Source organism: Dermacentor silvarum, chromosome 1, assembly GCF_013339745.2.
Source record: "Dermacentor silvarum isolate Dsil-2018 chromosome 1, BIME_Dsil_1.4, whole genome shotgun sequence".
Taxonomy (NCBI): Eukaryota; Metazoa; Arthropoda; class Arachnida; order Ixodida; family Ixodidae; genus Dermacentor; species Dermacentor silvarum.
In genome coordinates this window covers 451,761,436-451,788,993 of record NC_051154.1, presented here as the reverse complement: position 1 = coordinate 451,788,993, position 27,558 = coordinate 451,761,436, and the positions used below count along the sequence as shown (strand labels likewise).

Here is a 27,558-nt window from a genome sequence, read left to right as displayed (position 1 = left end):
AGGATTGGTTAACTCTCCGTAGTGTCGGGTCTATACAACGCGGTATTTAAGGATGTCTTAATAAATGAAAAAAAAGTTATAAGCATTTGAATGTTATCGCACCTTTCTGAGAAATAAATCTATATACTCGGCTGCCCCTCCCTCCCACATTCGCTGATTGCAATATCCGCATCACAGGAATGGCTCTCGTTGCTAGCTTGGATTTGATAAGCCATTCGTATTTTCGGATTTCTAAAAAAATAAGTTCGGTTTCTGTGAAATAGTATAAGAACATTTTTTACTTACATCAATGCGATATTTTTCAGAAGCAGGTTGATCTGTGTGATTTGAGCAATAAACTCTACAAGTGGTTGGGGGTGCACTTTAATCCGATTCATGCAAAAGCGGTGTACATCTTATTGGAATGGCCTCAACGGAGTCGCCTTGACCCGCCACGGTCTTTTTCGGACGTTACCTGCAACCTCAGTGTACCCCACCTACCGACGAAACGCACCATTTCAACTGCCGAAGCAAAGTTTCTTGTGCTGGACCACTTGAGCACAACGTTTCAAGGACACCTACGAGTGTACACAGTGCGCGGCGGCCTTCTGCATACGATCCCTTGATGTGTCATGGTCTGGCCGCTTGAATCGCATAGTTTCCTCTACAACAGTAGAAAGCGCCGCAATCACCGCGGCCTTGCGGAAACTACGGGCCTTTTCTGCACGAGATGTCGTGGTGCTGACGGATTCCAAGTCAGTGTTACAGAGATTACATCGTGGCCTACCTCTAGAGAAATTTACAAGGCAATCTCCGGCACTGATTAACGACCTAACGAGCAAATGATTTAACATAAGGTTTCAGTGGATACCATCACACGTAGGAATTGATGGAAACGAGAAAGCTGACGCCCTTGCACGCCTAGCGCTACGTGTGTCCCAAAAGTGAAAACACTCAAAAACTTTTCAGAACCCTAAGGGTGCAATCCGCTTTCACTTTAGGGAGATCCGCAAAAATCCACACGAAGCCTGTGTGACTCATGGATTTACCCGCAAAGAAGCGACGCTTTTATAACGCATCAGGACCGACTCCACGTACACCCCAGCTTGGTTATTCAAGAGTGGGCTTCGCGCTTCCCCACTCAGTGCTTTCTGTGGTGACATTGGTGACATCGAACATTTCATTTGGCTATGCCCGCAGTTTGACACAGAAACAAAAGCGATGGTCGACAGCCTACAAAAGAGCGGTCTAACGCACAGGACCTTTGAGGACGTCGTTTTCCCCGGAGGGCCCGCGACAACCAGGAAGAGAGCGCAACGACTGCGGATAGCCTTCCTGCGAGACAGGGGGCTCATCGAAACCTGGTGACACACCCCTGATCTCAACTCGAAGGAGGATCAGGCGGAACAATTGCCGGCTATGTATGCCAGGCTAACCCCGCCTGCTTCAACATCACCATCCCCACCACCTTTACTTACATCTTCGATGTCTTCAAAACGTGGGTCACCAAGGAGGCTTCTCTTCGCGAAACCAAACTTGCAGGCTTCGACAAAGCTGCGAAAGAAATAAAACAAAGTGCTGAATTGACAAGTTATGTTATGCATACAGCGCCCATGACGATTGAAGTTAACGTTAAACCTGTAGGTAAGTATATAGGGCACCCATAAGTATTTGAGAGCTGAGGTAATCTGCTACTTTCAAGTCAGGATGGTCAAAACACAAATTATTATTTTCCTGGAAAATAGCTATTCTTTTCTGGGGCTCAAAGTTGTGCTCTTTAAGCATGCAGCGAATTACCGATGAAATCAGGGGGCTGGACGCACCTATGCTTAGGTTTTAGTCTCACTCTCTTTGGCACGCATGACTTCATAATTAGGCTGCCTCCATCTGCCGTTATAATGTTATATCAGACAACGAAATTTTACTACTTTCAGTCAAATTCTTTAGACGCATATTGAAACACGCACACCCCAAGAACAAGGCCACACAGCATAGCATATACCGGTGCAGAGTGAGTGCATCGTTTTGAAGTTCTGCGCTGACGTTGTTTCTGAAAGCATCCATGATAGCCATGATGTAGGCGTAGACGACACCACCGCCAGGTGGCGGCGCCGTGTAGAGGACTCGGCCATCTTGGAGAGTAACGCTGGAAGCAGGCTCCCATGTCGGCCGGTATGACCGCAGATCTTCCATTGTTAGGATTGCTCCTGGGTAGTACAGTATATTGGGATATTGTAGCAAATATGTTCAAAATAATGGTCATTCGTCAAAACTGACAGGTGAATGGTGACCGTCACAGAGCACGAGTACTAAATAAAATATATCAAAAGGAAATGTGTTTTTAAGTGGATTACATTCCGTGATCAGTTGGAGTTGAGCGTTGGCAACATTGAATTACTATGTGTGCGGTTTACTTAGTGGAATCAATGAATTGTCACCCTAGCTTAACTCAAAATGAGTTGTTCTGGAATCCTAAGTGTTCTCTTTTGCCTTCTAGCAAAACTCTACGCATTGAAAACATTGCATGATATCTAGAGCGACACTGTTGACATTGACCATACTTTGAAACAAGGATGAATTTGAACTTTCACACTGAAAAGAGCACTGGCAGTTTATTTCTGAGGAATGATTTGTTAAATATTAAAATCCCGTGTTGAAACTGTGCAGGCCTCAAAATGAAGAAGGCTCACTTTGATTAAGCATGAGCAGAATAATAGTACTATATCATTAAATGCTAAATGTCTAGAAAATGAAGGTAAATGAAAGTTATTATTAATAGAAAATGAAGTTAAATATAACCACATTCTGTCAGAAAGCAGCTGCTGAACGGACAGTAACCGCAAGGTGACGCACTGTTGGAAACAGTTCCGACAGTGAAGTGCACTATTGTGCGAGCTCACATCAAGGATATCTGAGGACACCGCGCCGTAGCGGGCCCCACGTTGTATTGTGTATTTCCTGCTCAAGTACTGTTGAAACAGCTATATTTGACTCATTGATTACTCGTACACTCGAGAGAAGGCCGTCACTAAAGGCAGGAACTAATTATTCCGTATTAAGGAATGATTTATAGTATAACAGCTGAGTAGGGCCGTCGGAGGTAAACTTGTTCAAATAGAAAAGTGGCATAAATATTTTCCAGTATGAAAAAAAAATCTGCCAAGCTGGAGGCAGGTTACGTGTACTCTGAGCCACAGGAAAGCAGGGCCGATCATAAAGGTTACGAGTTTGCTTGTTGAAGTGCCAACACTGCCTTGACCTGCCTCCCCGAAAATCCAATGAGGCTAAATGGGGCCGCGAAAGTGAATAGACATGCTTGGAGCACAAAGTAATATTCTTTTCAAATTCCTAAGTTTCAAAGTCCTAAGTGTATGTACAAAGTGCGGTTTGAACTAGAAAGTCTGATGCAGCCCGTAAGATGCTGTGTGTCGTCTGTTACAGTAATCTATGAAAAAAACACGAGGAGGGCGGCAGATGGAAATTCAAGCAAAAAATTTCATTATTGTAGTAGATAAGCAAGACGAGAACACGGTGAAAGCAGGAGCCAACGTTTCGGCAAGTGGACTTATCTTTTTCAAGGCGACCTATGCTCCCCTCGGCACAATGTAGTCTGCCGAGACGAGCAAGCATGTTCTCACTTGGCCATCTACTACAGTAATAAAAATTTTGACATGATTCCTATATCAATCAAAGACACTAAAAGCAAAGAATAAGACGAAGTCATGGGACACACAAACATATTCTCACATTCTTGTTGCTGCATTCAGCTTCGTAAAACCAAATCTAGGGCTGGAGTGAGTGCAAAAAGCGGAAATAACAGTTCTTTTTCTGGGGTTTTCATCACCTATTTCAATTTATCTGGAAGTTAATTTAGTAACACCTTCAATTGCTCACTCGCTCACGTATTCAAATATACTAGGCCAACCACACATTGCAATTTCGCATTGGTCGGCCGGATAAGGGCATGGCCACTCATACTCTTTCATCAATATTCTTGCAGGTTATGCACTCACTCACACAGAAGTGCACTCACACGCGCCTGTGCTCACTCACGTTTCTACTCATGCCGTCTCAAGCTCACTAACACTCACTGGTGTTCTTAAATAGTCATTCCTATGCACAATTACCGGCACTCGCTCACACACATCTTCACGTCCACTCAAAATCACCGTCACCGACTTTTGTTTGTTCTCACGTTAAGCAACACTCACTGATGCTCATGATCATATCTGCTGAAATTCATCGGTGCTTGCTCATGTTCATTAGGCACGTACACCTTCCTCACTCAATAACGCTGACCCCTGCGAAGTGAGTTAAGAGCGTGCATGTGTAAGGGGACACATCAACGTCCTGCAGTGGGCATAAATACAGGCTGATGATGATGATGATGAAGATGTGTCAGGGGGTGTGTTCGTGAGTATGCAAACCTAACCATTTTAGCAATTGTCAATCTGTTCATTCACTCTATCGGATACACTGATTCGATCACCCAGCTCACTGGTTCACTTGAGAAAGTGCGTACTCAGTCCCTCACGCAATCGTACACCCACTAAATTATAAACTTAAGCACTTGCTGGATTTTCTCTCATTACGCCCCTCATTTTGTCCTACTGGAAGTGAAGGTGGCTCAAAAAGTTCAAAAAAAAAACTTCTGGGAGTTTACACGTCAATACCATGCTATGATTATGAGGCAGGCCGTAGTGCGGGACTCCAGAATAATTTTGACCATCTGGGCTTCTTTAACGTCACTTAAATCTAAGTACACGAGCGTTTTCGAATTCCGGCCTCGTAGAAAAGCGGCCTCCGTGATCGGCAGAAAAACCGCCACCTCGAGCTCAGCAGCGCCACGGGCTACGGGATTACTGGTAGCCCGGTAGCCACTGGGCTACCGCGTCAAGGAAAGGTGCTGGAGGACCCGGGAGAATAACATGAAACGTTTTGTCAAGAGAGCCTTGTCAAGAGAGGCGAAACTAACTGCCCCTCTAATGAATGAAATCTCAAGTTAGTGAGCAGTCATGTAAGACGATATTATTTGATAGCTATTAATGGATATGCCAATTTATTTGCCCTTACCTTCGTTGGCGATCTCGCGCAGCATCCTCTCTGCGAAGGGGCCCTCGTAAAAGTAATCCGGACCGTTCTCAGCGATGGCCTCCAGCGTGCGTGCCAGGTCCTTCTGAACGAGGATCTCTCCTTCCTTGAGTGGGCGACCACGCTTGAAATTCCAGAAGGAATTCCTGAGGCAATAAATGCCAATAATTCAGTCTTCATTGGTTCACCTCAATATCGTTTGCTACGTTACAGGTTCCAAGAGCATAATCCACCTGAACAATGTGGTAAGTTGAAACGTTCTCCTCCGCGCTCTTTTCCAACACTTAACCATATCGATGTTCAACATTTCATCTCAAACACATTAGGATATTTGGGAGCAAAACGATTGCGGAGACATCTACTCGAGGACGTGGTGGATCTAAATGTTTACCGGCTATACATATTGTGGAAATTAGACTAATTACGTTTTTTAACGAAAAGCGACAGATAATTGATCGTAACGCAGGATTTGAAGCCCTTCCTCCAGCGGCTTCATAACCATTTCCAAACATGAATAAAGTTTGCGCATGTTTTTACAACTTCCTGAATTTCGGCCAATTTCATCGATAAAACTGCAACCGAACGTCCGAAGATCGCAAATGCCACTCATTTTGCAGACGCCCATGAAAGTGAGGTGTCCGTTTACACTATCACCATCAGGCAAGCATGAAGCGAGCGAGATGTCGTCTTCTAATGACGCTCCCTCCATGGCCGTCCGTTGGTCAGGTCAGTCATGGGTGTCTGCTTATTGTGTGGCAATTGCACTCTTGGGCAGTTCACTTTCAGTTTTCTGGATGAAATTCAAGCTTACTGTACTGTGTAAAAAAAGTAGCTAAATATTTTTATATCTGAAAACTGGTCCATAATTTCTTTTGTTGATGGTTTTCAAGTCCCGCATTAGCATGTCACAGTGCTACAGACCGCATTCTGCAGGACCTGTATTGATTATGCAAGCGAACGTATAACACGAGAGTTACGACCCCTTTATCATTAACTGCCACAGCACCAGAATAGGTTTCCGAGAGTAATAAATCACCACTTGATATTGTCTGTTTTTTTTACCACACGGTAGGCCATACGGCATATTATGGTTAAATAAAGGCGTTCAGTTCTTTCCGGTGAAAAAGATGTGTAAGTTAGTTGTAGAACTTATCCTACATAATTACCCGTTCGTAGACTGCTAGTTGTATAGTTGGATAAGCAATTTCTTTGGTTTCTTCTGAGGCTAAGTTTCTGAGAACAGCAGGGCTATAACCTTTAAGGCGTAAGATGCGATCGCCTGAGCCCACAGTCCTGGATTTTTTTCTACTAGCAGATATTCGCAGTCATATGACTACGCTAAGCATTCATGATCTACGAACGTAGTGTTCAAACCTCCTGGCAGGTAAATAAAACGAGGAAACCAGTTCTCGCCATTAGTTAGGTTTGAAGTAAACACCTCGAGGCTGTGAAACGAGTGGTCTACCATCATCAGTCCACATCCTCATTGTGTCGCCCCTCCCGTCCACGTCCTCAAAGGAAAAAAAAAAAAAAAAAGAGTCGCGTTATGAATAGTTCAAAAATTACCAACTCACATTTAAGCTAGCATAATAAAATATAAGATCTCATTTTTCATAATCCTTTCTTTCGTTTTCAGAAAGCGAGTAGATAACTTGGACACAAGAATGGCCTTAATTAGGTGATGTCAGATGCTATTCACCATCGCGGATCACATGGTCCATCAGTGCCGGCAAACATGTAGGGTGCTTCGAAGCATAGAGCATATGGCAGATAATGCCCCACTGGGAACCCTTCGTTGGCCAAGCGAATGGCGTCTTCAAAGAGCGCTTTCCAAGGAAGCCTGCCACCTAGGCGCTCGTGCAGCTCAGCGTAGCCACGTAGCTCTCCGGGCACGGCTATGGACAGGCCACCTGCAGAATATCCCAGAAACAGAGAAAGAAAGGAAGAGAGAGGTAAAGGTTAATGTAAACTGATGAAGTCACTTTACCAGTGCTGGACAGTACTTACGATAGATGCATCTTAGGGCTCTAACGGGCTTTTCCAAAGGGCTTTTCCTATCTGTTTCATTTATATTTCTGCGATGAATGATCAAAAACTTTTCGGGCCACCCCCATTTCGCATGTCTCTCACATGATGCCTTGAAAACCACGAAAGCACCGCATCTGATAGGATGCGTACGCCCTGAATAGGCACAATTAGGTCAGACAAACGAAAAAGTAATATTTACGATTGTAGGTTTTTTTCGGCATAAGCCCTCCTCCCTTGGTCAGCCATTTTTTGGCTGTACGCACTTCTGCCATGCGACCTCAGAACACCGCGAGCACTCACGACATGAAAGTGATGTGTACACGCTAAAGAACCATTATTAGGCCAAACGAAGACTGAATTTGTGGAATAACCAAGCACTAGTTGAAAGGGGGGGGGGGGGGTTATAACGTCAAAATACTCCCGTATGTTTGTATTCCAATCTCCTGACGTCAACTTTACATAAACACGATGCAAGCATCGGGTGGTCATCTACAGCGTTTTTTGAACAGCTCCATCATTCTCCTCGTTTATAGGTCACTTTTCTTTGATTTGAAGCGAAGAGCGTTGCCTACCTTGACAGGTTTTAGGGTAGCAAACTGGACGAAGTCTGGTTAACCTACCTGCCTTTCCTTTCTCTGTTCTCTCTTATCTAATTGGCTCACAAGAGGCAAGGAGTTAGAAGACTTTCGGTCAGGCTGAGCTGTAGTGCAGCGAAATCCGAATGAAGAGGACGGTGCTGGCGCCTGAGCTTGGCCAGCTTCGCCTTGCTTAGCTTGCAGTGGCTGGTCGAAAGTCGAGGCGGCTTGAAACGGAAGCCGCTAAAACAACAGTACCGCTAAAATGGATGCTCAGCTAAGAAGAGTTGGCACACTGATGTCGTATACGTGCAGAAAAGACTCGACAACGTTATGCACCAGAATATATAGGATAAACATTTTCGTATAGCTTTACGTCGTAGCGCACCTGAATTATAGCGTCCCGCTAGTCACTGCATGTTTAGAAGTATTCAAGCCATTAGAATGAAAAGGCTTAGGAGTGAGGATCAAGGGCGAATACCTCAGCAACTTTCGGTTTGCAGATGAAATTGTCCTACACTGGGAACGAATTACAACCCATGATTGAGGACCTTAACCGAGAAAGTGCAAGAGTGGGGTTGAAAATTAATATGCTGAAGACAACGATAATGTTCAACAGCCTGGCAACAGAACAAGAATTCAGGATCGCCAGTCAGCCTCTATAGTCGGTACAGGAATAATTTTATCTAAGTCAATTGCTCACAGGCGACCCTGATAATGAGAAGGAAACTTACAGAACAAAAATTTAAGCCCATCCTCTACCGGGAACGGGGGCGCACGCGAAGCTTGTCCAACCATAGGGCTGGGGTTGGTTAGTTTTTTGAGTGTTTGAGGCGTCCACGGGCCCACTGCCGCTGCCGTTCGTTCAACGCAGCCTGCTCTTCGTCAGAACGAACCAAACGCGGCCTCTCCATTTGCCTGCCGGGCCTGAACTGGCCGGAAACGGCGGGCGCGAGGCGAGGGAACACGCGATCACACCCTTTCCCTCCTCCGGAGGGAAGGGACGCCTGTGATTGGCTGGGGGTATGGCGCGATCGCGCGCACCGGCTGCGGGCGACGCGTCTACTTCTTCATGCATATAGAATCTCGCTTTAAAGGGCGCTTATGGTGAGCCGACAGTGGTTGAATCGGTTAGTGTGGTGATCTCGCAACCCGGAGGGCGGTGGTTCGATTCAGCAGCCTGACGAGTAATCGTTATGTTCGCGCAGCTTTTCTTTTTCTTTTTATGGTAACATCAACACCGACGCCGAAACGAGTTAGGCAATAGAAGCTTCGCTTGAATAAAAATGGGTTGGAGTGCGTACGGCATACATTGTAAAATCCTGAGTGTGATGATGATGAAGCAGCCATGGAACAAAAAATGTTAGGCGTAACGTTAAGAGACAGGAAGAGAGCGGTGTGGATCAGAGAGCAAACGGGAATATTGACATTAAGAGAAAGAAATGGAGCTGGGCAGGCCATGTAATGCGTAGGGTAAATAACTGGTGGATAATTTACAGAATGGGTACCAAGAGAAGGCAAACGCATTCGAGGACGGCAGAAAACTAGGTGGGGTGATGTAATTAGGAAATTTGCAGATGGAAATTGGAATCAGCTAGCGCAAGACAGGGGTAATTGGAGATCCATCGAAATTCCCTTTACCTGTGCGTGCTCCTCGGCTCTTATGAGCCAATTAAATAAAGACAACCTGTCAAAGTAGGCAATGACATCCCCTTTCGATGCAAACAAAAGTTGCTACATTATACGGCTCTTGTTGCCATCTTAAGCGAAAGTTAAATTGATTTGTATCTTTTCAAAATACAATGAGAGGGAGGTAGCTATTACTTCATTGGTACATTTAAAATTCGATTTTTAGAGTACTCCGTGCCAAAAGACACCCGACATATAAAAAGGGCAAGTGATCAAAAATGTGTCTGTTTAAACCACCTCAAAGTCAAACGTTGGAATTGTTAGCACATACCTATCTCGTCACACACACGTACTGTACACGCTGCCCATCTTTTGCTCTTCTAGCAGCAGTGCCCTCCACTTTAACATTCTACTTCAATGTTCTCACATTTTGTTTTATAGCCAATCACTCCCGTTTCCATGTTACTGATCAATGGCGTGTATGTTAGACTATTAGCTCTTGCATTATACGAGTGCAATTCTCAAATGGCCTTACACGTGCCAATGACGTGCATAAAATTGAATCATTTTTTAAAGTGCCTCTGTGCGAAAAGTACATGCTCATGCGTGAACTTCGCGAATTGGCAGAGCGTCATATAAGTTAGCAGGCCCATGTGGCAAGCGTTTAGACATGAGAGAGCCACGTGTAAGGCATTGACTAACTATTACGATACTCTTAGCTTTCGCACGGATACTGCAAATCCCTAATAAGATCCTCAGCGCTAGGCTAGTTCGGGTTCAAGAATAGAAACTATAGATAGGCAAGCATTACAAACTCTTTCATACTTCAAAAAGCGATCATGAGCACGAGAAAATTTTCCATGCACCGCAACAAAACAAATCATATCGTATGTAAATCAGGCAAATAAAACTGTTTAGACAACAAAAATGTGGGTCAAGTACGCAAATGACATAGCATGATATGCAACAAGGCGCTGTTCATTGGTTAAAATAGTGTCTCTAGGGTGCAATAGAGAAATCAAATGTTTCATTGTAAAATGGGTTGAATTTCAAATCATAATTTCAATTGCACTCGGTTTATTTATTCAGCTTACCCTCTTGTTTATTGTAGTGCAGTATTTCGTGTATCCACGATATCTCCCTGATACATATATTATTCTATTGTGCTTGCTACGTATGTTATGACGCAATAAGGCAGCTATCACAGCGAAAGACTAAACCGATGTAGTCTTCGCATGAATTGTGGAAACGTGTACGTTGATTTGCAACTGAATGTTTCTCCGCGTGGCGTTTTTTTCCCAACTAGTGTTTCAGCTAGAGAAGGCAGCTGCAGTCACGGTTTGTGTTCGCAGAAATTTCAATTCCCGGAGTTTTATCTTAACACAAATAAAAACACAGCACGCGGAGAAACGAAACGGGGTGGATGCGATATTACTCCGACAGTCTAACTGGCTGGCTCTGTGGCACTGAAACTGTCATTAAAAGGCTATGCATTGCGTGTGAGGTCACGACTCAAACCCTGTCGGTCTTGTGTTACCTATGACTGCTGAACAACTTTTCCGGAGATGGCCAGTAATGAAACCCAAATATGCGCAATGGGGAATAAACTCGAAATCGGGGTTACCGGGTAATACAGAATGTTCTCAAGTAATTTACCTGGCCCTTCGTACAAAAGAACGAGTCGAAGTTGGCAGGGGCAATGATTGTAAAAAGGCTACAATGGTGGGCAAAGTACAGACATCGTACAGTAATCGTCAACAAAATAACCTTAATGTAACTTCTTTTCATCTTCTGTATTATCTATATAAATATATGGCATAGTAGTATATCCAGCTAGCCTGGTATTTTGTATCGAGTATAGCAAAACTATTAAATACCAAAAAATGCCTCTAGCAGCGTGCGACCTATTGGGAGCGCGCAATACCATCCGCGTTTTACTCGTGAATATTGCAAAGCTTTTTTTTTTCTTTCTAGGAAACCTCGCGGTGTGAAGCCGATGTGGTCTCCTTCGCGCCGTTATCTGTGACGAATAATAAAGTATTGTGCATCACCCCTGAGAGAGAGCGTAGCATTGTCGACGAACATGTCCGTGGTCGCAGCCTTGGGAGCCACCTCTCGAGAGATGAGTGACATGACCTGCCTTTCACGCCTGCATTGTGAGATGTCAGAGCGCTTAAAACTGTGCCATTCGGGTTTCTGTACAAGCTGAAATAAATGCAGTGGTATTAAGATAGACTTAGAGGCTCTATTATTTGTAGTATTTCATAATAATAGAATTACCATCACTCCACTCAGCACAGTTTTTAACGGGGATAAACGTAAATTTAACCGAGACAGACAGACAGACAGACAGACAGACAGACAGACAGACAGACAGACAGACAGACAGACAGACAGACAGACAGACAGACAGACAGACAGACAGACAGACAGACAGACAGACAGACAGACAGACAGACAGACAGACAGACAGACAGACAGACAGACAGACAGACAGACAGACAGACAGACAGACAGACAGACAGACAGACAGACAGACAGACAGACAGACAGACAGACAGACAGACAGACAGACAGACAGACAGACAGACAGACAGACAGACAGACAGACAGACAGACAGACAGACAGACAGACAGACAGACAGACAGACAGACAGACAGACAGACAGACAGACAGACAGACAGACAGACAGACAGACAGACAGACAGACAGACAGACAGACAGACAGACAGACAGACAGACAGACAGACAGACAGACAGACAGACAGACAGACAGACAGACAGACAGACAGACAGACAGACAGACAGACAGACAGACAGACAGACAGACAGACAGACAGACAGACAGACAGACAGACAGACAGACAGACAGACAGACAGACAGACAGACAGACAGACAGACAGACAGACAGACAGACAGACAGACAGACAGACAGACAGACAGACAGACAGACAGACAGACAGACAGACAGACAGACAGACAGACAGACAGACAGACAGACAGACAGACAGACAGACAGACAGACAGACAGACAGACAGACAGACGTCGTTTTGGTGTCTGTCTCGGAGATAGATAAACAAAGAGATAGATCAATAAACGGATAGGTAGACAGATGGATATATAGACAGATGGATATATAGATGAATATATAGACAGATGGATATAGAAACAAATAGATAGAGATAGTCGGAAAATTTGTATAAAGGATATCACTCAGTTACCCGGAGTCAACGAGTGTACAGTTTGTGTGCAAGCGTCTGCAGATTATGCAACCGGCAAAGAATAGTAGTTAAACAGGGTAGCGAAATTATACCCAAAGACACTGATCGTAAAAGAACAAGTTGTCTTAGAAAAAATGTGGAGGCTTTTGGAAAATCATTGTGCTTGCAAGATCAGGTCCTAACAGATTTCAATTATTCAAGTAATTACAAAAACAATAAGTTGCTGCTTGATATAAGCAAATTCATTAGGGAGCTATTTAAGCACGAGGACCGAGAGATCAGCGAGCGACTGATGCTTGTAATCTATCAGTTCGAAATTGCCGTGGAAACGTAGCGTCTACACTGTGCTTGCCGCTCGCCCAAAAGACCATGACCTAGAAGTGCGGAAGCAGGCACTCATGCGATACCTTGAGTAATGAGTTGCGACAAATCCGCCTCCGATGCCCATGAAGTGGGGAAGCACAACACCCATGCAAAGTAAGGTGGCCACAGCTGCGTCCGCTATGTTGCCTCCCTTTCTGTGTATTGTCCTGCAAAGATAAAGTCAACATGACAGAGAAACTTCGTCTGCTCGGAGATGCCAGTCTTCGGCTTGGTACCCTGTCAGCAATAAGTATAAAAGTGTTTATTATATTTTACAGAATTCCAGACATTAGAAAATATCCGTTGGTTCTACAAAGCGCAACGCAAGAAATTTTGCACCTGATCTTTAGAAATGCAATCGATATTGCCGAGAATCCCATAAGAAAAGCTTTGTTTATTTAGTGATAGCGCTTACTAAGGCAAAAAGTTAAAGAAGGGAGATTTAGGAATAGTATAAGAAGAGGGTAATATGCTAAAAATCGACGGACAAAAGTGGACAGCACACACAGGCTCACAATTGAATTTTGTCGGGTAAAAGATGACATATATACACCATGAACAACATTCAGAGCCATTCCACTATTGTGAAGATGGAAGCCAACGAAGCTGTGACTTTGGTGGGTCTGCTATAGTGAATATTGCTATAAAGAATTTATATATTATCATTATTGACTATATTGAGCGTATTCGGCATGTTTGTCACATAGCAAGCACGCCGGTACTTGTTTTCGCCCTGCGCGATGGCCAAGTAGTGCGCTTGCTGCACCAAGTCCGCCCCATCGTCATAGACTAGCATATGAGCCAGAGCACTCATGGCCGCAGCAAACTACACAGCATCGTCAGAATCGTGACGTCAGGATCGTGGAAGATTTGGTTAAACGAGCGTCCGTCCCATAGCGAGTCCAAAGGGCAACTGCTGATACAGCGCTAGCGCGATCTCTATGCCACGAGACAAAGGGGCGCAACGATTGGTGGGACGTGCCGCCACCGAGTATCGCGACACTTATGAAAGAGGCATCGGCGGTGGCGAGGGGTATAACAATGGGCCATCCATCATCCGTATTGACACCTGTGCTAAGGCACAACTGGCGGGAAACCGCCGCGCAAATAGAACCAAACGACTATGCACATAGAGCCAAGAATTGTTGATCTACTTCCGGTCTATCTATCTACTTTCGTTGCCGGACGCGATCTCCTGGAACTTAGCCTATAACAGCTTCGCTGTAAAAGGACGTCATCAAGGTGAGACTCAGCGGGGGTATGGGAGGGAAGTGAGGGGGCGTACAACGCCGGTGGCTGCTGCGTATGGTTCGGCCGCCTGGGCCCTATCTTGAAAGCGATCTGTGATCGGACAGAGTGCGACGCGTTCTGATAGCTTCGTGGGCGTAGTGTTTTCGCCGCTTAGTTCGTGTTGAAGCGAGAGGCAGCACGAAGATAAATTAGGCCGCTGCTGCATGCAGCCGCACTTCCTCACTCCAGCGTTTTGACACCGAGTTTCCGCGGCAGATGTTACATTGATTGGCCTTCCATCTGAACTTTCTAACACGGTAAAGATTAGCGCATATGCGGACGACATATGCACATTGGCATCTGGAGCTACCCGTCCCCAAACGCGTGCTAGACTTGAACGTGCAGTGACAATCACTGCTAAATATTTGCGGCGTTAAGGCCTTCACTTCTCAACAGCAAAATGTTCCGTGATTGCATTCACGCGGAAACGAAGGACCAGGTATCTTGTCAAACAGCGATACCTGCAGTAACACACGATATATTTTTTGGCGTAATCATAGAACGGGGGCTATCTTGGTCAAGACACGTCGCCGAACTGAAGTCAAAGTTGAGGAGTTTTGTTCACGTCCTTCTCGTCGTTGCAGAAACAAGATGGGGCCCCACGGAGTCATCATTACTCCAACTGTACCAAGCGCTATTCATAGGGTATATACGGTAAAGGATGCCGGCTCTCTCAAGCATGGGACTTAGTTGTGTGCGCACGCTGGAGGGCATTCAAGTTCAAGCATTGCGCACATGTTTGGGCCTCCCACGATGCACGTCAAGCAATGGAACTATAGGAGAAGCTCGTGCTTGTCCTATTGCTGTATACTTGCTCTGCGAGCCTCTTCGAATGTGCTTCCGCGTGTTGACCCGACACAAACACCATCCTTCGTCATCGCTCCCTGCACACAGCCAGGTTGCAGCTTTTCAAGGACTCTATCGCGCCATCAGAATATTCTGCCGTCAAGATTTTCTATTCCGATAATACCCACGTGGGTTCTGCCTAAACCGTTTGTAACTCTGCAGATTCCCGCAATGACAAAAAAAAGTCATTCATTGCATCCATTGGCCTCAAGCAGCTTACTCTGTGTCACATTAATGCAGAGTACGTAGATAGTGCACACGTGTATACCGGTGGCTCTGTCACACCATATGCCTCCACTGCAGCCTTCGTCATCCCACATATGATCGTCGCACGGAAGTTTAAACTAGGCCATAGGTGAACATCAACTGCCGCAGAACTTGTTGCTATCCTGGAGGCACTTGGATTTCTTTCGCATGGACGATATTCTGCGATTCAAAGCCAGCTCTTCAAACCATTGACTGTGTCCTCAGGCGGGGCTCGTATTATTCAATTGCTATAGGAATCGCAGAGCTTCGCGACCATGCAAATAGAAATGGCCATATTATCACCTCTCAGTGGATACCTTCACACTGTGGCGTGATAGGGAACGAACAGGCAGACGCTGAAGTGAAAGCTGCTTTAAATAATGCTACTGAAATACGCATTCCATTGTCACGAGCAGACACAAATGCCCTACTTCGTTGTGCAATACACAATTGTACGTTGGAGCACTGGACCCAACCAGGTCGACGACACAAGTGAGTGCCTAAATGGGGCCTAGAAATGAAATTACGCATGCCTCACAAGCTCAAAAGAAGCCAAACAAGCATGCTGCACTGGATTCACCTTGGTGTCGCATTCACGAATCGTTAGAGACATACGATTCGTTGCAGTGACATTAGTCCCAGTTGTGAATACTGCCAGGTACCAGAAACACTTGATCATATATTTTGCGTTTGTCCCGCGTACGCGCAAGGAGGAGAGAAACTGGCCTATTCCATTGCAAAAGTCGATAAGAGGCCTCTATCAGACGAGTTTCTTTTAGGTCCTTGGCCCAATGGAAACAGCGCCGCCCTGATAACCAGTGCCGCTATCGTCTTTCTACAAGCCACTGGACTGGACGCACGGCTTTAGAGATGCCACAACGTTGTAAACTTGTATATACACACCTCCTCCTCCTATCATCACCGTCATCATCATTCGTTAGCCCTTTTCCTCCCCGCCCCCTTTCCCGAGTGTAGGGTGGCCGGCCAGAGCAACTTACAGCTCAGGACAACCTCTCTGCATTTCTGTAAATATTTTTTTCTCTTTTACTTTCCGCGGTCATCGAGTGATATCTGTTCATGCTTGCTTTTCCATGCATGGCACCAAGCTTGTTAATTTAGTTAGTAAGCGAATGTTTGCTTCCTTATACGGCCTATAAAACTACTTTCCTTACTTCGTAGCGCTGTCTACTAATTTGCTATCGCAATCGATGCTTTTCGGGCGAAACTACACCTTTTTTTAAGAAGACATTATTTGGGGTGATACTGAAAAGCAGGAATAAATTTGTGCATCATATACGATACAGCAAACAGTCGGGCGTAATTTTGTGAAGTATAGCACAGCTCAGTTATCTTGACAGGGTGCTCATATTTGGCGAAATATAATGTTTGCACAGGCTATTTCCTCTCTTGCCACCAGTATTGTACGTGTATGACAATGAATGCGCCAGCCGCATGACAATGAAGCTGCTGGCCGCATCGGTAGAGGCCAATGCAGCTGGTCTCTCGTTAGATAATAAAATATGCCAGCGAATGAATGGTGTATCATATAAGCTAAGTTACAATTTGTACTTGTAATATTGCAACCGAGAAAAAAAAACCAATATTGGAAGACGCTTAAGCTTCGGCTGTAAGTGTAGAACGCGATAGCGTTATCGGGACCCGTTCGTATCGCATCGTTCGCATACGGCAAGTAGGCTTCATTCACTGCAACACTGAACGTGGCAAAGCCAGCTTACAAAGCCCAAGCTTACACCGATCCCCTTAAAGTCGGATTCACTTTTAAACTGAAATGCATTGCTGGAAAGATGTTTTTCCAGGGGCAATATAAGTGGTCTTATATTAAAATATGAAGGCCCTTGCACCTTTTTCATTATTTTATTAATTGTTTGCTATTGCACCGACGTGCGCAGGTCTGGTAGAAATGCTGGAACATGGGCTTGTGTTTTAGTTTCATCGTAGGAGAATTAGGTTTTCTCGCACATTCAAATTACAATCCGAAGCCGATTGGTAAACAATCCGACGGCGAATCCGACGCCGAATGGTAAAGTCGTGCTTAACTATTTTTCTGATGAATTTCACTGTGAGAAATTCAATTGTTGTTCCCCAAAACCTTGCCCCACGTGTAGGGCATGCGCGGTCTATGTGGTGGGATGATTTTCTCCATCACCCGCGATCACACGCCGGTTGCCGACGCCGGAGTTTCTGCGACACGGGGCCCTAAACGGCGTTCAAAACATTTTCTTTGACATTCATGGCATTTTTGGCACTTGTGGCTGCCAATTAGGCTCCTCGAACGTTTTAAAGATGAAAAAAAATTCTGCATTGGGGAGTTAAACGTATAGTTTTCCCTTGTCGTCGCATAATAAAAGCCACGAGCTAACGTTTCTTACTCGGGTCATCGCAGCTTAATGTTTTCGCTAGGAAGACAATGAACGTTTTGTTTAATTACCTTGGCACCGTTGCACATAACCGAGCTTCAGTAGAGACGGCCCAGTGAGTGAAATTACCCAAGTAAGAAGAGGCCTTGTATTGCAGGGGGCAGGTTTTGGTGCGGTCTTCCTGAGCGAAGCCGTACTTGACCGCAAAAGCAGCGAACACCAGGAGCGCGGCACTGTTCCCCATGTAACAGCCTCGGTATCGGCGAAACCGAAAAGCGCATGTGCTGCGGACTGAATGTGTTGAGGGAATGCGCTGAAGGACTGTGGCACAGGTGGGAGCCGTTCGACGTCGTTCTGCTTGTCTGCCGTTTATATCTCGGCTTAGCAATAAATTAGGGGAAATACAACCCACGTCACTGGCGTTTGCAGCGCCTATAACTCGCTACATTAGTTCACAAAATGCGTATATAGAAATGTGAATGCTCGACTAAATGACATCAAAGAGGAGAAAAAGTGGGCCCTGAATGTGCCTGCAAAGCTTTTTTTTAAATACCAAACAAACTGAAAAATGACGTCCGCTGCTTCCTTCTCCTGTCAAAAGGAAAAAAAAAGATCTCAGCCCTTCCACTGGGGTGAAGATGGAAGACCAGCGAAGCTGTACTATGGGGGGAATTATGTATTTCCAATTATGACTATTAGGATGTGATGGTGTAATTGGTTTTTTAAATTATTAAAGAATGAGAAATATATATGACTCGGTGGTTTTCATTGAGTTAGTGACCACAGGGACCATGACCTATGGTCGCTACGGTACACCGCCATAGCGTGTAAGGCAGAGGTTGGCACGTTCTTCATAAACACGTCACCAATGCCGCCCGCGTTCGGTGCGAACGCGGGTAAAACACCGCCGCCGTCGACAACAGTTCGGTGCGTTGCTGGTGCTGCTACATGTCCAAGTTTACACAGCTCCTCAGAATTTAAAAAATGACAGTCTACGAACAATCATATCATAAAAGCCAACAAACAATGACACCAAGAACAACATAGGGGGAACTACTTGTACTTACTAATTGAATTAAAGAAATGATAAATTAACGGAAATGAAAACGGATGAAAAAACAACTGTCCGCAGGTGGGGAACGAACCCACGTCTTCGCATTACGCGTGCGATGCTCTAACCATTGAGCTACCGCGGAGCCGTTTTCTCATACGCTTTCAGGGGTATTTATGCTTTACAACTAGAACTAACCCTGGGAGTGTTAGCCAGAGCCACCACTCGCAAACCTAGGGGCGGATGTGGAACATCCTTTCTGCCGCAGGCGTCACGAGCACGTGATCTTTTTGGGTGATGGCAACTGGTCAATGAACCCACATATGCTACCTGAAGGCATCAATGCTGGCCGAATTCGAGCCCTCGTTAAGTAATAAACGAGAAGAAAGGGAACCGAGGGGCCCGATTTTTATTAATGATATCATAAGAAGCCAACAAACAATGACACCAAGAACAACATAGGGGGAACTACTTGTACTTACTAATTGAATTAAAGGAATGATAAATTATTGGAAATTAAAACGGATGAAAAAACAACTGTCCGCAGGTGGGGAACGAACACACGTCTTCGCATTACGCGTGCGTTTTTTACTTAACGAGGGCTCGAGTCCGGCAGCATTGATGCCTTCAGGTAGCATATGTGGGTTTATTGACCAGTTGCCATCACCCAAAAAGATCACGTGCTCGTGACGCCTGCGGCAGAAAGATATTCCACATCCGCCCCTAGGTTAGTGAGTCTTGGCTCTGACTAACACTCCCGGGGTTAGTTCTAGTTGTAAAACATAAATATCGCTGAAAGCGGATGGGAAAACTGGCTCCGCGGTAGCTCAGTGGTGAGAGCATCGCACGCGTAATGCGAAGACGTGGGTTCGTTCCCCACCTGCGGACAGTTGTTTTTTCATCCGTTATCATTTCCATTAATTTATCATATGGCTTCTTATCATATGATTAATCAAAATGGGGCCCCTCGGTTCCCTTTCTTCTCGAGCCTACAAAGAAATGTCACGAAACAAAACACCGGCAGTGCATGCCTTCTATGTTACATCTTCTCAGACTGTGATTGAGTCGCCAGTGCCCCTTGCGCCCGGTCGCAAGATACGCATTTGGTGCCGCAGCTTCAACGTTGCCTCCCCTCCCTCCATCCCGTCCCCCAACGACCATTCGCGCGTCGGAAGAAGTCGCGTTTGCTCTCCGCCGTGCGTTCCCTCGCGCGCTTTCACTCGCACATGCAGCATACGGCAAATGAGAGTTTTTTTTCCACACGCGCGCACGACCATCGGAGGTTGAGCCCTTAACAGCTGGGCTGTAAATAAATGCAGGATTCTGAGGCTCTACGCTATGGCGTTCGAGAGCTTCCTTTGAAATTATTGCGGGATTTTGTGGCCATCAGTCCTTCGTTTTGTTCGTATTCTAATCGAATAAAACTGGATAACCGGATAAGCCTTCGTGCGACTGAAGTCCCTTATTTTACAGATATAGATAGCAGATTTTATGGCAGGAGGGCGCTTTTTCGAGCGGGCAGATTTTCGATGGGTCATTATCATGATGGGATTTTATCAGGTGAGTGGCTCGTGCCATGCAAACCTAATGTTAAGAGTTCAAACGCTTAAAGCGAAAATTGTAACATTGTAGTACTTCTGCAACTTCAATGCTAAGTTTGAATTTTGATAAGGCAAGTAAATCACTAGAGTATAAGGATGCTGATGTATTCTGTTGTGTGAAACTACGATTAAGACCTCCGAAACGCTCGCTGGTCTCACGGAGTCATTGCTAACAGACATTAAGTTAGCTTCATTGGGCACAATTGTGCAAAATTGCACAATTGCACAAGTGCACAATAGCACAATTGCACAGGTGCACAATTGCACAAGTGCACAATTGCACAAGTGCAAAAGATTTGTGCAAAATGTGTAAGAACCTGGAAATAATCTCGGTCGTGCATGAAAAGTGTAAATACGTGTTTACATTGCTGCTACAAATAACGACGGATACTTTTACTCTACAATCTATTTAGCTAACGCTTTGATAGTAACGTTCAGGTGAGGTCTGCGAGCTCCAATTTTTCAGGGGGAAGAAAATGTGCGCATGTGGTGCTCCCATCAAAATTGACATCTCGTTCCCCCGCAGCTGGCATGGCAGTTTCAAGCGATCTTCCGGTGGAACACGCCGGGTTATTAACTCACACGGTGATAAAAAACACGCTGAGCAACCCGCCAAGTGCTGTGTTCATAGGCATGAATTTTCTGCAGTGAGCTAGACCAGCTTACCGCGTGTTTTATTTACTTTGAGCTAAGGACTAAAAAATCATAAATAGGGGCTGGGTGAAATTTCCAACGGCAGATATTGTTTGCCGTCATGTGCTGCTCGTAGATCTTTTTTTATATTCTGTTTAAGTAACCTCGAAAAATTATGACAAAAAATTATTGTTCACAAGCTTTTGGGGACTCTTTGCTTTTCACATGTCTTGCCATGCCCTACTTTTAGAGGCAATTGTGGACCTCTGTTGTTTCGATACATATTTTTAAGAGTAGTAAAGTTCTTTTATACCTGACCTTCTTGTCGCTACGCTCTGTGGGCGCAACCAGTGATGTTATGCCCCCTGTACATAGAAGCGAGAAGAGGTTAAAAAAAATTCGGTCCTGCGGCTCGCTCGAGACGCAAAAGAGCACACTTTGTATTAGAACAGATTCTTCAACTCTGTAGAATGTCAGAAGTAAGTTTACCGCCACTCGACGTTGCACTGCGCACCCTAACAATTCCCTAAAACCACTCAGTAATGGGAAGCCCACAATTTCCCCCAACCCCCAACCAATTTCTCTAGAGTATCACGCATAACAACGACTACAAAGCCAACGTTTCCCTTCAGCGCTCTTTTATAGGTGATTTAGCATTTATACTCGGCCTACAAATATTTACGACAATATATCATCGTTAATACTCAGCGAGGTGTTCGAGACAAACGTGACCACGAGTGGGTGATGATGTGGCCTATTCCTTCTCAGGAAGTGAGGGACTTGGGTGCTATTCGGACACTCAATTTCGACCACATTGTCTAACACACCAATACACCATATTGTCAGCTCTGATTAGCCCGCAAGGCTTCTGTGGCCTCTCTGATTGACTGAAAATCACAGCATTGCGGACTTTGGCAACCTGGCGGAATTTGACTGTTTGTATAGAATAGAACTCCCTGCGATGTTTCTGTGGCGGTAGAAACCTGTTTCAGGCGTTTATAGGATAGGCATGTATGCGTACTTGACACTTACATAGGTGCAGAAGCATGTAGTCTCACGTAGTAGGCTACAGTACAATCGATGAGGTTGTTTAGAAGATGTGAAGACTAATATTTCAGCGCCAGGTGTTGCACCCTTTGTTTGTCCACGATATTTAGAACGAGCTCCGCTGCGAATAACAGCCCACTGTTGTTTATTTGCATCATTGGGGAGTCGCCAGGTACTCCTTCCTTCAGCGTATTGGTGCAGTAATCTTAGGGACGAGAGTGGACAGGCTTGCACAATGTGATTCAGAGGCATGTGTGAAATGGCGAGGCATTTTACACAGTTCAATACAGGCCCTGTTGTAGATTTTTATCCTGCGCTGTTCTTTCCGATTTTTGCAGTTTCGTGGACAATACATGCAGAAAGAAATTCGAACGAGCCACGCACAATGTTCTCCAAGTCTAATTAATTAGCAGTGGCATAATGTAGAAAGCAAGTCTTTTTCAAATGGCTATGACAATTTCCTTATAAGTACATCATAACTTTTTTCTTATTGCAGGATAGCGAGAACTACCGAACATAGTATGTTATACTGGTAGCTCTCGAGCTATTGCGAGCACTTTGGCAGTCCTATTTCGAATATAATATATAGTACAAAATACAATACAATAGAACAGAACTTTATTCGAAGTGCATACACTCCAAGAAGGAGGTCGAAAGGCACAATGCCTGACCGGGGCCTTCCTCCTCCTGGTAAGCATGTTGCACTCGGAGAGTCGGAGTGGTACCAACAACAATAAATACACAAGCAGCGTCGCCTACATATGCGTGAACATTTGTTGAGAAATAAAAAAGAAAGGTCAGTCCATGGCAATAAAAATAAACGAAATGCTGCATGCCACTCCCCGTGTCAGGTATCTGAGGGAGTACACAACCATACGACATAGGAATACCGCGGGTAAGATCGGTACCAAAAGAGAATGAAAAAAAAACAAAAACAAAAAAAGCAAAAGAACGTGAGAACACGCACAACAGAGATTAAGAAGCACTAGCTAAGCCTTTGGGTAGAAAAACGCAGGGTATAACAATACTAGGTGGGCATCACAAAAAATAAGCAGCCTTTTTGACACAGCCCATGTACCCTTCTTAAGTACGTCAGACTACACGAAATACCAAGGGACAAGCCAAATCATGTCATTAACAGTGCTGGCACTTTTTTCTTGTAGATTTCCCGATTTTCAGTCATAGATAAGATGTTGAAATATGTTATTTTCACTGAAAAAGGAAACTATCTGGCATTTAAGGGTTTTAAACCTTAACTTGTCGTTCCTTTTGGTGCTTTTATTGCGATGTGTCGAAAGTTATATGGGTGTTGGGGAGTCTCTGTGGGTGGAAGAAAATGAGGTTCATTATGAATGGCATGATAAGTCTCGAGCGTTAGCCGCAATGTCTTTAACTGAAATACAGCTAATATCCTCAAATCATTCCAATACTGGCCTGTACTTTCTAAGTAACCTAGGTTAGCAAATTCTGTAATGGATTTCTTCTGCAGGAGAAACAAAGAATCAAAATTTTTGAGTGTTGTATCGCCCCATATCAGCAAGCAATAGTGAAGAAGAGATTGTATTAGCGTGAATGAATGAATGAGCTTTCATTTCCCTTTTTAAGAAAGGGGACAGGCCTGGGGGGGGGGGGGAGAGGGAGGTCTGTGTGCTGCAGTCAAGCACCTTATGTTGCCAGACGCCCGCCTACCAGTCGTGGTAGGCCTCCGCTACCTCCTCAGCCCACCTCAGCACTCGGTCCTGTAGGGTGGGATCTGAGCTGCGCAGGGCAGTTTCCCACAGCTCCTCGCTACTAATTAATGATTTGAGGGTGCGGGGGGGGGGGGGGGAGTTTGATGGGGCATTTCCACATCACATGGGAGAGATCTGCTGTCTGAACAGGACAGAAGCGACGCTTGGGTGTCAGGCATGTGTCGGGAAAGAGTAAGTGCGAAGTGCTTGGGGTAAGAAAAGTGCTAGTTTGTAGTTGGCGCCACAGTATTCCTCTCTGGCACCTGCTCGGCAGAGAGAGAGAGATAGATACGTTAGGCATTAGTGTTTGTAGTGTGTGCAAATTTCATGGAATCTGATGAGTGTCTTTAATGGTGTGTTGTTGGGAGTCACTGGAGTCTAATGTACATTGGTACTCTAGACTCCAATGACTTCCAACAGAAGAAAACATTGGTGTTATGCAGCGTATGAGGCTATTTCGGAGCCAGGAGAAATAATAACAATATCAATAATGTGAACAAGAAATAGAATCGAGCCTAGTAGAGAGCGTTGAGGCACGCCAGTACTGTATAAGGCCGTAGCTGGAAGATATATTATTAACGTTTGTGAATTGCACTCTGGACGACAGGTAACTTCGAATAAGACTCAGAGCGCAGCCTCGGATCCCATAAAACTTTAATGTAAGTAATAAGACTTCATGACTGGCCGAGTCGAAGGCTTTTCCAAAGTCTAAAATTAATCCCAGTGTGACCATTTTTTTATATGTTGTTTCTTATTTTGTCTTTTATGTGAAGTGAAACTTTTTCGGTAGATTTCTCTTTTGGAAACCGTATTGTTGTTCTGCAATAGCTCCTGTCTTCATAAAATATGAAATCAGGCGAGTGTTTATAACTTGTTCAGCGATTTTTCGAGAAAATGGGCAAAATAGTTATGTGACGCTAATTAATAGGATCGTTATAGTTTCCGGTTTTATGTATCCCACTGACTCTTGGGATCTTCAGTTTCTCTGGCAACCTGCTTTCTTTGAGCATTAAGTTGCATATGTACGACAACAGAGGAGCGATAATATGACAGACCCTTTTTGTTACCTCAGATTTGATTCTGTTCTTAAACAGCTTTTAGACAGACAAAAGAAAATTAAGGAAAAACTGGGTGCTATTGAAAAACATCAACCGAAAGTAATTCTGCCATATCAACGAACGTATGCTTAAATTCGAAACAATGTTTACTAAACTTGAGGAATTGCACAGCGTCGTCAGGGGATAGAAACAGATTTGCGAAGTGCCGCAAGTGCAGCTACAGGCGCTTGTAGATAAGGTTGATGACCTTGAAAATCGTAGTAGGAAGTGTAATTAAATTTTTTATGGTGTGAAAGATGATGAAGAGTGCGAAACTTACGAAAAGGCTGAGGAACATGTCTTAGAAATTTGTCAGTGGAAGCTTCATGTGAAAACGTTTCGATAGAGAGAGCACATCATCTTGGAAGGCATAGTCCTAATAAAAAGCGGCCAATAATGGTAAAGTTCATTTCGTTTGATGACAAGGAAGCAGTGTTATGACGCACAAATAAATTAAAAGATTCAGATATTAGTATTTCAGAGGACTTTTTGATGAACGTGCGCAAAAAAATGGCAAAGCTCGCACTAGGACGCGCAAAGATCGAGACACAACGAAGCTGGCCAATCGATTGCGTCATAACCTAAGAGATACCTGGCATAACCAAGCTCAATTCAGGCATAGCCAAGGCCAAACCTAGCTGCTACCAAGTTCAACTTAGATACAATCAACTTCAACCTCGACATGGCGAAGTTCAACCTAGCTACTACCAGGAGACGCAATCGATCGGCCAGCTTCGTTGTGACTCCAGCTTTGCGCGGCCTAGTGCAAGCTTTGCCTCCCCATCATGACGACAGAAGAGAAGTGAAATTGCACGCTGGAATCATCAGCGGCCACGCAGCCAGCTGTGGAAGAAGACGACGACGACGAACGTGGGAGCAGTGGCACGAGCGCGTGCCGAGCATGAGTTCGAGCGCTAACCAAGGGGTGACAACGAGCCAGCTGCGGAAGACGACGACGACGCCCGAGCCAGGGCTGATGATGATAGTTTCGTGAAACGAGCACTTTTTACGGCTGGCTTAAACAGCTTCGCTGTGAAAAGCGGAAAAGACTGGTATTACGCTAAGGCGAGTCAAGTGAAGACTGACAAAGTAAACCTCAAGTTCAATACTCTTTATATAGATAAGGTGAAGTAGGTCTGTGATGAATCCATGGACTAAGCTTATTGTGTAAGCAGACTGACAGCAACTGAAATCGGATGGCTCGGTACTATCTTTTCTTATTGTGAATTGCAGAAGTGTATGAAATAAATGTCCCGAAATTTCTAGCCTCGTTGATATGTCCAATCCAACTTTTGTACTGCGATCTGAATCCTAGCTGGCTTGATGCTGACGTTGAGGATAATGATGTATTTCCCAGGGGCTTTGTTTGCTACCGTAAGGACCGAAATCGTTTTGGGGGAGACATTTGTACTTTAGTGGATGCGACAGTGTGCTCCCTGGAAATTTTTACAGAATGCAGTCAGAGTGAAATGTGGGTAGAGATGTAATTAAAGCACGGTAGGCTTTTATCGGTATGTTCGTTCTGTCACCCACCACGAAGCAAAGTTAATATTCTAGGTAAGCTCACCGCTGCAATTGAAACAGTGAGCCCCGATTATCAATTTATAAATGAAGATTCTAATTTTACAGAAATCGATTGGTCTCTAGCAGATACCAGTTCCAGCGCCTGCAGCCAGTCAAGTAAAGAAGTGTTGAAGATATGTCGCCTCTTCGAGCTAACGCAACTAGTTCTAGAGCCCACAATAGCAAGAAATGTTTTAGATTGATTTTACACTTACACGGCAGAGGCGGTGCGTTCTAGATTAGTGCTGCCGGGCATAAACGACCACCAAGCTGTGTTGTGCGATATGAGTTTGCAGTATGTGAAAGGTGGTAACGGTGGTACACGGCGTATCCACAGCTATCAAAGAGCGTGTGTCAGTGATATTACCCTGGGCCTAGATTACTACTTAGATGTGTTTGAGGCACAGGCTGAATTCATGAAGATGGAAGAGCTGTGGAAAGTATTTAAGAACAAGTTGCTCGAGACGCGTGAAAGATATGCACCATCATGGGTTATGACCAACCACTGATAGCGAATGAACACTGATAGCGAATGCTCCATAGACGCCCATTGGTCCAAAAAAAATGTCACAGTTTCGCCCTAAGGGCGAAGCAATGAATGCGATAGCAACACAACAATGTCATACGAAGTAAGGTGAGCGGCTTTGGTAGCAATATGAATTGTAGTAAACATGAGCTGATTAAGTAAGCAGGTGTGCTGCGGCGTAAGTAGACCGACATGAAGAGAGACTCGATGACCACGAGAAGACGCGTGTGAAACGGTGGTGTTGATGAGAAGCGCTTCACGTGGGCAGCGCGTGCGAAGGGACACACCTGTAGTGCTGCACTGCCGATCCGGGCAGCATTGCATGTGTAGCGTGCGTTGGAAAATGTCGCCCGACTAGTACTAACTGAATGAACAAGCGTGGTGTGAGCGCGCACAAACAAACACGAATAGATCGCACTGAATGACTGCAGACAACGACTGTCAAAACGCTGGCAGCAAGCATACGCCGCAGCGGGCGAAGGTACGTGCGGTTTATCGCTTCAACGGAAACCGAGCGGCGAATGCACGGCGCATAAAGGTCAGAGCCGTGTGGAGATGAGAGACGGTGCGGACGAGCGACGAGCGCGGTTGTTGGCAGAGTAGTAGTGCGCCCCCCCCCCCCCCCCCACCCGCTCCCTCCGGCGCTGGCTTCCTGCTTCCT

General features: G+C 45.0%; 1 protein-coding gene and 1 non-coding gene across 2 annotated transcripts in view; one reads left to right on the top strand and one right to left on the bottom strand.

The window, feature by feature from the left end:
• LOC119449286 (scoloptoxin SSD14) overlaps positions 1 to 17,917 on the bottom strand; it is a 73,086-nt gene extending 55,169 nt beyond the window's left edge. Inside the window, exon 1 of the mRNA XM_049660853.1 lies at positions 17,721 to 17,917. Coding sequence (XP_049516810.1) covers positions 17,721 to 17,893 — 173 coding nt within the window. The 5' untranslated portion in view covers positions 17,894 to 17,917. The remainder of the gene's footprint in view (positions 1 to 17,720) is intronic.
• Positions 17,918 to 19,516: 1,599 nt separating this feature from the next.
• On the top strand, positions 19,517 to 19,588 carry Trnat-cgu (transfer RNA threonine (anticodon CGU)). Its single transcript has one exon. It is a non-coding gene; the product is annotated as a tRNA-Thr (tRNA).
• Positions 19,589 to 27,558: the final 7,970 nt, after the last annotated feature.